Below are 12,177 nucleotides of genomic sequence, written 5' to 3'. Positions count from 1 at the left end.
GACTAATTTAATCCCTCATTTGTAGTACTGTGAATTTAATCATTTTAACCAACTTTTGTTAAATTTATTTAAAATTTCAAACACTTTTCTTTAGTTAGGTGGATAGAGTTATAAATTGATATTTAGAATTTCATTTTTTTGTTAATACATCCATAACTTTGAGCTTCATGTTATTCAGCCCAATAAACATGTATCAAATCACACATCCCCTATTCTAGACTTTCTAATTCTTTTAGAGGTTTATCTAAAAGATTTGTGATATAACTAGAGAGACGTTTCAAATATCACGCATGAATTACCACACATGCCAGTTTTATATAACCCAGTTGATATCTGCGTATTCAAAAATTTATAAATTCTACTCCACATTATTCACAAAATTTTGGGTCATCCTTTTTATCTCTGATTACTCGATAACTTCTACAAACACAAATCTCACTTTTGATAGATCAAAAAATGCTTTCACAAAATAATCCGTATTAAATACTGTAAATAACTTAAATATTATCATAAAAAGTGTGTGAAATGTTATATAAATTTAATAAAATTTGATTAAAAGAATTAAATTTATACATTTTAAAATTGAAAAACTAAATTAGATCAAAGTTTCTAAGAGAGACTAATTTCAATATTTACTTAAAAATAAAACCAAAAATTTAACTATTGTTTGTAACACACAGAAATATATAATCAAAACAAAAAATTACTGATTTTTCTGGCTTTCGTCTCTTTTATTTTTATGTTTTTTTTTTTTTGTGTTGATGACGTGATCATATACTGTAATAAATTTTGAACAGAGAGTATGTAGTTGCGAAATTTCTGTCCTACACCAGAACTTTAATGAAGACTTTGAGGCTTATTATGAACTGTCATGCTTGATTGGAACTAGCTGTTGAGGAGTGTATTTTGATTACTTTTCTTTTAATGAAAGGGTCAAATGAATATGAAAATTGTTTGTTGAATTCAAATAAGGTCAACAAAATAAACTGAACAACTACTGTTTTAATTGATTATTTAGATCACATAAATCCTTCTTAAATAAATTGGCAAACTACTTCTTCACTCTAACTTATTATAACATTCATTACAAGTAGGTAACAGTTTCTTATCATATTGTTTTAACCAACTTAAGAGATTCATTAAATCCACCTTTTCTTAAAGTAAATCATTAAAGGGGAAAATATAATTCTATCTGTCATTACCACCGACAACCAAATAATCCCAAAATATTTAAGAATCTCTGCCCCTAATTTATAGCCACAAAAAAGGTAACATCACTACACAAGAAGTTTCCATAATGTTTGAAACTTCATGAATTATACCATAATAAAGTTGGTGGTTTCATCAATAATATGTAGAAAAAAAGGATCAATTCAACAAAATCTCTTGTTTTATAGGTTACCAAAACTGTTTTGAAATATAACATATAACCTTAAAATGATGTTTGGTCATTGGAAACTATATCCTTTACTAATATTAGAATATTAGTTTTTGAATTGTCAACTTTAAAATATTAAGTGTTAAGATATGATGGTTTTTTTTTAAAAAAATAATAATAATTAGACATTATTTGTTTTGGATCAAGTTTTGATGAATTTGTTTTTTATACTACTCCAAAAAACTTTTATTATTAAAGATATATAAATTCATGATCAATCCTTCTTTAATTCAATTCAATGTGGGACTTTGTTTGTATTCCAACTATATATCTTACCTTTTATTAAATTACCTTTTATTAAATTAATGGAATCCAACTCAATATTGTTTTCAAAAACAAAAAATGAACCCCATACAGAGTCAGTGACTTTGATGTTACTCAACTAAAGACATGCATCGTGTTTCATCCAAGAAATAAAAGTAAAGTTGGTAGCCTACAACATCAAACTACTGTTATCTTTTTCATTATGCTGTGCATGAGAGAGAAAGAGAGTGAGTGAGTTACATGTTTGCTAATAAATCATAGTTAGAAGTTATCTGAATGAATTTATTTTACCAAAATTCACCAAATCATAGTTTTTTAAGGTAAAAATGTTTGAACATCACACGTGCAGATGGATGAAAAGATGAGCATTCTGTCAGACAGTGAGACCAAATGACATTCTTCTCTATCAAAGGAAATGCTCTAATCACTTGAGACTTACACACACACACTGAACGTGTTTCTCATCGTGAAAAGGTGTTGTTTTTATGTATATTTGTTTTTTTAAATGATATTATCTATTTTGGTTTTATTTTCACCATTAATGGCTGCCACATGGTACATGTCACGTAATGTGTTTTTGTATAAACATACATTATTATCCCAACAAAGGGTGTGCAGGAAACAGGTTCGTTTATTCAATATCATAACTTGCTTCCATTTCCTATAATAATTACTCAGCAGCACCGTTTCATGAGAAAGTAGCAAAGTTGGTTGTGGCTGTGGTTTCATCTTTGCATCTGATACAACATGGTGAAGAGAGTGAGGTCTGATTCGGGACCACTGTCCCTGCAAAAGCACAACCATGTGTGTGTCAAGTTAGCACTCTCAATTTTCTTGGTGGGTCTCGCTGTTCGTCTTCTCTTGTGGGATTCATTCAGTTTCTTATCAGTGGTGGAGTCACCTCCTGTGGAAGATGCAAAAGCAGAGTCCCCTGTTTTACCTTCTTCTGATCTTCAGGCTTCTGATTCTGATGACTTTCCGGAATCTCCTCAGAATCAGACTCATATCTCTAAGGATGGTAAGAGAATTTTACTTCTTTTGTGGTGATTGAATTGTTTTCTTTATGTGACAAGCATGAACTGGAAAGGAAACACCTGCTCCAGTTTCAACTAAGGAATAAGGACCACCCATTTCTGCTTCTTTCTTCTCATTTCAGTTGGACTATTTAGATCTTTTGTTTTTCCATATTTTTTTGTTTCAATCGGTGGGGTGTCGTGTAATGTACCATAAACCCACCAAGGCTTTTTTGTTTGTGTATTTGGGAACTGTGATCTCTTCGTCAAGTCTCCAAATGAGTGCTGAAACAAAAATTATACCATGTAATTTGTTCCTACTTTCCTCCTTCGCAAGGGCACAATCTGAAGATTTTTTTAGTTTACTTCACCACCATTGTGGGATTCTTTGATCAAAATTAAGGCAGCATAATCTCAATTGGGGAGTTTATAATCACAAGTATAGTTGTGTTTGTCAACAATTTTCTGCAATATCAAAGACTAGGACAAAATGCAACTGTAATGGCAACAGCAATTTAAAACCTTGGTTCTTGGTTACTTCCCTGCGATTGGACCAAGGATGGGGATTTAAGTTAAAGGAACTGTCTAACACCAAATCTTATAAAGCAACAAGTTCTTCTTTTTCTTAACTAAGCACAATCTTAGAACAGATTGAGTAATGTGAAGTGCTTATGGTCATAGCTTGTAATGCCAATGGTAATGGGCATTGTAAATGTGTAGCTGCAGGAAAATGTGATCTTTTTGTGGGAGAATGGGTGCCAGACCAATCTGGGCCTGTGTACACTAATGAAAGCTGCCGGGTGATTGAGCCTCATCAAAATTGTATGAAGAATGGACGTCCTGATTCAGGGTATCTGTACTGGAGGTGGAGTCCAAGAGACTGTAAATTGCCCAAGTTCAATCCCAAGAAGTTTCTTAAGTTTATGAGAAATAAATCATTGGCTTTCATTGGTGATTCAATCTCTCGTAATCAAGTTCAGTCCCTGCTTTGCATTCTCTCAAAGGTATTGTCAATGTTAATATCAGTTAAACAGTTTGCAAAGTTGATATAATTAGCCTTTTTGCTTGAAAGATTTTCGTCCCTTGAATCTTGATTATTGTTCAGTATGTTTGCATTATTTGTGCTGTAGTTCACTTTCTATTGCTTACCAAATTTGAAGACATTAGGGTCCATTTGCTAGGAAAGAAAGGGATTGCTGGGAAATGACGTGAATGGAAACAGGAAAAATAATGGAAGTTAAAAACAGAATGGTTTAAAAATATATCAAAGAAGCAAAACAGAAAATAAAGTGAAAATAATTAATGGACCACACTTTTTTTGTGTTTCTCTTTTCATTTGTTATTTCCCACCTCTTTCTTGCTTTTTTCTTTATTCAGAGATAGTGAAGGCCAAGATTCCAGTAATTTAAAATGAAGCCATGTGATTGCTTTTTACAGGATAACGATGCTTCGACAACAATTTTTTGACAATATTTTAACATCATCTACGTGTCATTCTGTGATTAATCCAAAATTATTCCATACTTAATAATAATCATAAACACCGACATAGACCAATAACAGAATGATATATAAATAGTGTTATAATGTTGTAAAAAAATATTGTCTAAGTATCATTATTCTTTTTTATATATAGTAGTTATGTAGTTGCACCTTCATTGTTTATTAAATGTCTTTCTTGTTCATGAGCAAGTAATCATGATCAAAATCATGCAATACTTTAAAATGAAGCCATGTGATTCCTTTATTTTAACTAAGTAGTTCTGTAGTATAGTGTATTTGTCCATCAATCATGAATCATGGTCAACATCAATGCACTATTAGTTGTTTTGACTTTATGTTACAAACACCAAAGTTCAACTTTGCACTGCATGTCATTTTATAGATAATCCTTTTCATTGTGAAAACAATCTGTCGATTCCTTTTGTGGATGACAACTGTTGCTAATATTATACGATTGGTCCAAAGCCTTCACGATCTAAGCAGTATTTAGTGGCTTTTCCAAAGCAGCTTTTACCTTACCTGGATAGGGAAACACTTGTGTACGTACATCGTATACCAAACCTTCAAGAATAGTTTTGAACAATTAGTGGGAAACACTTGTCTACGTACATCATTACTGCCATTGGCTTTGTGCCTACAAACTACTTAGCTGTCTATTTGTGGCACAGTGTAGTGTCTGCTTATTTGGTCCTACAAATTGAGTTATTAGATCATATTCTGGTTATTTTATTCTGCAGGTGGAACCTGCTGTTGAAATTTACCATGACAAGGAATACAGATCAAAGATATGGAAATTTCGCTCTCATAACTTCACACTCTCAGTAATCTGGACCCCTTTCCTTGTTAAAGCAGCTATATTTGAGGATATGAATGGAGTTACCTCATCAGAGATACAACTTTATGTTGACACTCTAGATAAGTGGACCAACCAATATAAGAACTTTGACTATGTTGTCATTGGTGGTGGAAAATGGTTTCTCAAGACTGCAATATACCATGAAAACAACACAGTAACCGGTTGCCACTACTGCCCTGGAAAGAACTTAACAGAGCTGGGATTTGACTATGCTTACCGCAAAGTACTACAAGAAGTTTTCAAGTTCTTCACAAACTCTAAACACAAGGCCACTGTTCTCTTCAGAACCACCACACCTGACCACTTTGAGAATGGGGAGTGGTTTAGTGGAGGGTATTGCAATAGAACTGTACCCTTCAAGGAGGGTCAGATTCATATGATAGATGTGGATTCCATAATGAGAGGTATTGAACTTGAAGAGTTTGAGAAGGCTGCTTCCCTAGGATCTCAAAGGGTGAACTTGCAACTTTTGGACACAACACTCCTTTCATTGCTGAGACCAGATGGGCATCCAGGACCTTACAGGAAGTTCCAGCCATTTGCAAAAGACAAGAATGCTAAAGTTCAAAACGATTGTCTACATTGGTGTTTGCCCGGACCAATTGACTCATGGAATGACATCATAATGCAAATGCTACTCAATGCCTAATAAACAACAAGCTATCACCAGATCATTAAGGTTTGAAGCTGGTTAAAAATATGATCATCTTAAATTCAGGATTCTTTGTTGCATGGTAGTTTCTCAATACCATTAGTAGTTTGCAAAAAGGAAGTTTTATACACAAAGGCATTAGGTTGAACTCCGCTCTGTACATGGGACTGTATAGCTTAATAAAAGCTAGCAAGACACAAATGTAAACCGTAGCACTCAATATAAACTCATCTTATGTCCTTTTCATATAATTTTTGTGAGGAATATATACCTATTTTCTTCTATACTTAGATGTAGAAATAAAATCTCAGGATTGAGTAGTGCTGAAGGAGCTGTGCTTGGTAAGCTGCAGAGAGACCAGTCCAAATTTCAATTCAAGTATTAAGCTTTTTAAAGCCCTTGATACGTTTCATATATGTGTACATAAAACATGTATACGGAATGACATTTTTGTTTAAGGCATCAATAAATCATCCACACCTGTTGCCTCCCCGTATTGAAAACTGAAATTTTAACCTGTAATTCTACTATACTTTGATGAATAACAACCAATTTTTGAAATGAAACATTAGCCAGACCAGTGGCAGATTATTGTCATTCTGTGATGTCCAGATACTGTGTATAGGATCTGATTAGAATAAGATTCAATACAATACAAGTATTTTACCCATATATAGGATAGTGTGTGTGCATGTAAGACATATCTAAATGTGCATAAGAAATTATAAAACATGATAAAAATACAATAACAATTTTACAAAACTAAATAAAGGGCATATCTTTTACACATAGTATATAAAATAATAATAAAACATTTTTATTGTCTGCAAATAAAAATAGTACCAATGCCATTTTTTCTTTAAATTATCCAATTAGAAGACAATTTCAATATAATGTTCATTAAAGAACAAAGTTTCTATGTTTTTATATTATATATGTTTATATTCTCATATGTAGACATATTAGATTGTCAAAACAGCTTTTAAAGGCTTAAATGTTTCACAAAGTCATAAAGATGAGTATACAAGACAATCAGTTTCAGATTCGTATTTGATAAGGATAAGGAAGTAAATGAAATATCATCCAGCACAGCTGTTCCCCTAAATGACCAATATCCAAAACTGTGGAATTTTGAATTTATAAGAAGACATCTTATGCTTGAAGCTAAGTTCGTCACATATGCAATACAACACAACATCAATCTTACACTAATTTTTATAACCCATATCTATGAGGTATAACAGTCAGTCAATATAACCAGTATGCATAGAAAGAAGTGACTTTTGCCACAATAATTTTGCCATAATAATCCTAAAATGCAAGCGATAACAGTAAATTGATAGAGATAAAGAAAGAAATGGAAGATTAGAAACCACATTAAACATTTGCAGTTGACATTATACAGAAGAGATAAGTACGGATCTCTGAAATATGAACCAGTTTTCTAGAACTTTGGAAGATTAGTTCTAAAATAAGGGTCCACGCTCCAAAGTCCAAATTCATTCAGAATCTCAGTCTTATTAACTAGAGAGCATGTCTTGCAAAACAGTATACAGCTCATAAATCAGGGTTTAGCTGACATCAAAACACAAACTTCCGTTATCTCTTTTCTCCTACTTGGTAGCAGGTTGATTTACATACTTTCTCTCATCTGGTTTGAGGAACGGATCCTGTAAAGTACAATAAAGATAAATTACGATCACCTAAATATATTTCAATCTTCATTTAAAACAACGAGCAGAAAAATGCAACAGAAGAAGGTCTCAGATATATAACTCCACATGTACACATAGGAGAAACAAATCATTGAGAAAGTAATTCTTTTAAATGATTTTTGCTTTGATACAAGTCAGCAGTCTAGGTTGATTGATCTAATCAACCTCACCCGGTAGGATACGATTTGGCTGTTACTATAAATTGGACGTTCCTTCTTCGGCCAACAAAGTGAAATAAGACATATTTTTAGTGTAAAACTTCTGTCTTCTTCATTTTAACTAGATATAATGGATTTGAAAAAACACTAGACAATTTAACCAGCAATTGAATCACATACACCAGCACAACACACTCACCAATGAGAGCACATGCTACAACTAAGGACGGGGAAGGAGTCCCTGAAGTTTGTGCAATAAAAAATCAACAATGAAACCAAAACCAGTTCCCTTGTCTTCCTATGTTATGACACAATAATCCATTTCAAAACAATAAAGCTATAATCACTGATACTTCGACCAATTGATGACCTCACTACAAGCTTTAAATCAATCAATAAGAAACAGCGTACAACACAAAAAACCCATTATCAAGCTTTTCGTTTTAATTTTATTTGGAGGAATCCCTAATCTTCGGGATCAGGAGCAAACAAATTAACTTCCATAATCTGATCGATAGAGGCAAATAAAATTTAAAAAGAAAAGAAAAGACTAATTTCATTTCCATTAAAAAATAAAAATGAATTAAATGAACATAATTAAAATCGAAGACCAGCGACTAGCGAGGTCACAGAAGCAAATCTCGAGAGTTTGCAAGAATTTCATTAAATTACCAAAAACCCAGTTCAAAATCAGCACCCAAATCCACAAAAATCAATCAAGGTCGATCCTTTGGGACGAATCTAGAAAAGGCGAATTAAGTGCAGAGAAGGGGAGATGGGATTTGGAGTATGGAAGAAAGGAACTTACATTCTTGACGAATATGACGTTTGCGGCGGCAATGGCAGCGACTACCCCGCCGAGGATGGTGACTGGACCGGTAAGGAGACTCCACTTCCGATAAATCATCTTTTTCCTCAAATTCTCTCTTTCAGATTCCTCTTTTCGCGAATGAATGGAAAATCAGTAAAATAAGCCCTACCTTAGTCCCAAAATATAAGATCGTGCTTTTTATTTTGTTCCTTGAAATTCTACCATGACTTTAACAGGTTAGTTAAACTAAATTAAAATTAAAATAATTTATTTCTTTTATATTTGTCCATCGTTTAAAAGATATAATTACCATCGTTGAAATATAATTTAGTTCCTGCGAACAGAGCATTTGATTTAGTTTTATATATTTGAAAATTTCCTACCTTATAAATTTTTGGGTTAAATATTTGTTGGGAAATTTTAATTTGGTGTGATAGTTTTGAAAATTTTAATTCAAATTATTCAAAGGACAAAGAATTTAGTTTTCGTAAATTGCATGAGTTTAATTTTTAATAAAGTTTACATAGATAAAGTAATTGTATAGAATACAGGATTAAAAATGACAATAGATCGAATTAAATAAAGATAATATCTACTTGATATCTGATTTGAAAAAAAAAAAAAAAGAGATTAACTTATCTATCTTGTTATTCATCAATATCTGTTTAAAAAATATTTACAATTTTTAAAATTTACAGATATAAATAGATGTCTGTAGATATATTCAAAAAAATATTTTATAAATTTTTAAAATAAAATTTTAAAAAAAATAAGTGTTTGTGAACACATTCCTATTGTGGTTCAACACGGAATAGTGATATCTTTATGATTGTGATGATTTTGTTTATATGATGAATGTATTTATATGTTGAAATATTTGTTAGAGATCATTTATGTGAAAGTTTTTTTAGTTGGTGTATTTTAGGAAAGTATATCAAGTTTTGTGAAGATGTAGATCAGCCTTGGTAGCTTTAATTTGGTGAATCAGAGCAGTAAGATGATATTCTCCAGATTCTATGGCACACATGTGGAGGGTGGCAACACAATTGACAAGGGAATCAAATGAAACACAAGCAACAATCGATGATTTGAAGCAAATTTCAGAAGCACCACAACAGTTTGATATGCAGAATGTTGATTTAGACTTTAACTGTTCTGATGAGTTTCATTGTGTTCATAATTCTAGTTGCACCATTTCTCCAGCACTTGATTTAAAATCAAACTTTCATCGTGCAAATATTGATAGTTTTGAATTGAAAGAAATTGTGTATTCTGGTTGTGATGCTACATCAAAGTTTAATGTGGTTGAATCAAATTCTGATTTTAATAGTGAACCTGTAGAGCATATTGAATTCATAACTGATAATTCACTTATTAATATTGGTTTTGATGTTTATGCTCACACAGACATTGTGTTTGATGATCTTACAACAAAACAAGAGGATGTAGACTCTAAAAGCAAGAGTGCAGTTCTGGTTAATGAAGTGGAGTGTAAGCTGGCTAAGAATGACTCTAATGAGGTAGTTAGTGAGCAAATAGTGCAAGTATATTTTGAACTTGATCTCCCAGTGGACTGCCCTAAGGTTCAAATTGATAACAATGCCTTTGAGTTGTTTCACATTAATTCTGAAAAGTATATGACTAAAACTGATATAGCTTTGAATGATCATGCTAAAATTCTTAATTCAGTTTCAGCTATTGAACCTATTTATATAAATGCTGCTATTTTTAACTCAAATGTAGATGATTGCCCTGATGAAATTTTGAATCATAGTAGCCTTGAATTGAATTTTGATTCTGTTGATGATGCATATGTCAGTATTGAGTTTGATATAGAAACAGTGCAATCTGAGAACTCTATAGAGTTAGGACTATACTTTGTGCTAACGCAGTTTTCTGAGAATTTCAAATGTGATTGTGAATCTGGTTCTTGCCCCATTTGTACTTAAATAAATTTTATGATACAACCAGATTTTAAAGTCCTCATAGATGCTATTAACTTTAAATTTGATCTTTGTGCATAATTAAAAGAAGCAAGGAATGTTGAAAGCATTAAGGCAGTTGTTTGGGAGGAAGGAGAGGATGTTAATGCTGCTCAAAGAACTTGGACCACACAGAATGAGCAGAAAATGTAAGGGGGGCTCTGGTTGCTGCAACAAGGTGTCTTGAAAGTGCAGAACCAGCAGCCAGTAATGAATGGAAAGCTATTGTTGCTAAAAGGGAGAGCTGCGAAAAAAGCAATTTGATGCAACCTTGGAGGCAATGCACAAAGTGGATGAGCAAAATGGAGACAAACCAATAAGCCACTTCTTTATCTTTCTCTTCTTTTGTAGTGATAGGTTCTTGTTAATAGCTTGCATGGTAATAGGTAGTATAGAGTATAATAGGATAGAAAATATGTTGTTTTTCATATTCTTGCTCAATTCTTATTCTTTTTGTGTTTTGCAGTTTATGTTTTGTACATATTTCATGCTAAATTTTAATCTTTTTCAATTCTGTTTTGTATAAAGTTGTGATTGTTTGTTATGTACATGTATACTTTGTGTTCAAGTGCAATTAGCTTTTCATTCTGATTTGTACAATTATTGTTCTTTAAATTTTGTTTTTGTGTAAAATTGTAGTTGATTGATCTGTGCATAAGTTTGTGCTGATAAATAACCTTGTTTACTCACACATTGAGGGCAATGTGCCTCTTAAGTGTTTGGGTGAGAAGGTGTAGTTAAAATTTAGGTTAAATATATGTTTTAGTCCTCATATTTGTTCTTCATTCTCAATTAGGTCCTCATGTTTTTTTTTTGTCCCAATTGCATCCTAATATTTGTAAATTTGAGACAATTAAGCCCTCTCCGTTAACTGGAACTAACGTTGTAGGCCAATTGAGAGGGCTTAATTGTCTCAGTGCCTGGACGTTTTCTTCTTCAATCCACACAACACAAAGCACACAAATAACACAAAAGTCAACAACCTCAACAAACACACCGACCAAATATCAACAATAGAGAAAGCTACCCAATCCTACACATTACATACATTAAAAAAAATAGAAGAAACGAAAAGAACGAAACCAACGTCTACACCTCTCCGCACCACGCCGGACCGCCACACACTCACCGCACCGCCACCCGCCGCACACCAACAGGCCACACAAAGCAACAACAGGTTCAGAGGAGGACTGAGAGAGTGAGAGTTGCAGAGAGCATTTGAAAATGAAAGCTTTGGTGGGGGTGGGAATATGCGAAGGAGGGAATCTTGAGTCTGTGTGTGTTCATAGTGTAAAAGAGGCAGGGTAGGTTAACTTTAATAAATAGGGATATAAAGGTAAAAATTAAAAAACAAAAAGGTTATTTTTGTATTTAAAAAAAAAAAATCCAAAAAAATTGGGGGGTGGGGGATGGAATTGGGGAGGTACAGGGAGTAACCCCCAAAGTTGGGTTGCTGCTACGTTGATGGGTTGATCTGCTAGCATAAGCTGAAGTTGGGTGTTGCTCCCTACACCTCCCCAAGTGGGACCTGTACCTCCCCATTAATTTAATTTATTTCAAAAATATTTTATACCTCCCCACTATTTTCTTTTATTCCAAAAATACCCTACACCTCCCCACTATCCTTAACAATCTTTCTCTTTTTCTCTCTACATTAATGGAGATTTACATGGCTCATTAATGGAGCATTTACATGACTTAAATTTGAATATATTTTGTTAAATAAGTTTGATTCAATCTTATTTTCGTTGTTGAATATATTTTTTTCTTTTCAAATTACTTAAT

General features: G+C 32.8%; 1 protein-coding gene across 2 annotated transcripts; it reads left to right on the top strand.

The window, feature by feature from the left end:
* Positions 1-2,045: 2,045 nt before the first annotated feature.
* LOC106773166 (protein trichome birefringence-like 25) lies at positions 2,046-5,972 on the top strand. Of its 2 annotated transcripts, none has more exons than XM_014659875.2 (4): positions 2,046-2,176; positions 2,384-2,720; positions 3,436-3,719; positions 4,956-5,972. In XM_014659875.2, exons 2-4 carry the CDS (start codon positions 2,450-2,452, stop codon positions 5,721-5,723), a joined length of 1,323 nt encoding a protein of 440 aa, XP_014515361.1. In that variant the 5' UTR covers positions 2,046-2,176; positions 2,384-2,449; the 3' UTR covers positions 5,724-5,972. The 2 variants fall into 2 exon arrangements, with proteins under 2 accessions (XP_014515361.1, XP_014515359.1); XM_014659873.2 differs by having other exon boundaries at positions 2,312-2,720.
* The last annotated feature ends 6,205 nt before the right edge of the window (positions 5,973-12,177 follow it).

The sequence above is a fragment of the Vigna radiata genome, chromosome 9 (assembly GCF_000741045.1).
Source record: "Vigna radiata var. radiata cultivar VC1973A chromosome 9, Vradiata_ver6, whole genome shotgun sequence".
Classification (NCBI taxonomy): Eukaryota; Viridiplantae; Streptophyta; class Magnoliopsida; order Fabales; family Fabaceae; genus Vigna; species Vigna radiata.
The sequence above is the reverse complement of the archived record's forward strand: the minus strand, read 5'-3'. Positions and strand labels throughout refer to the sequence as shown.

Excerpts from the sequence above, each read along its gene's own strand:
- LOC106773166 (XM_014659875.2), top strand. The coding sequence starts at position 2,450 with ATGGTGAAGAGAGTGAGGTCTGATTCGGGACCACTGTCCCTGCAAAAG. Across the intron at positions 2,721-3,435 it reads GACTCATATCTCTAAGGATG|CTGCAGGAAAATGTGATCTT; the intron begins GTAAGAGAATTT and ends GTAAATGTGTAG. Across the intron at positions 3,720-4,955 it reads TGCTTTGCATTCTCTCAAAG|GTGGAACCTGCTGTTGAAAT; the intron begins GTATTGTCAATG and ends TTTATTCTGCAG.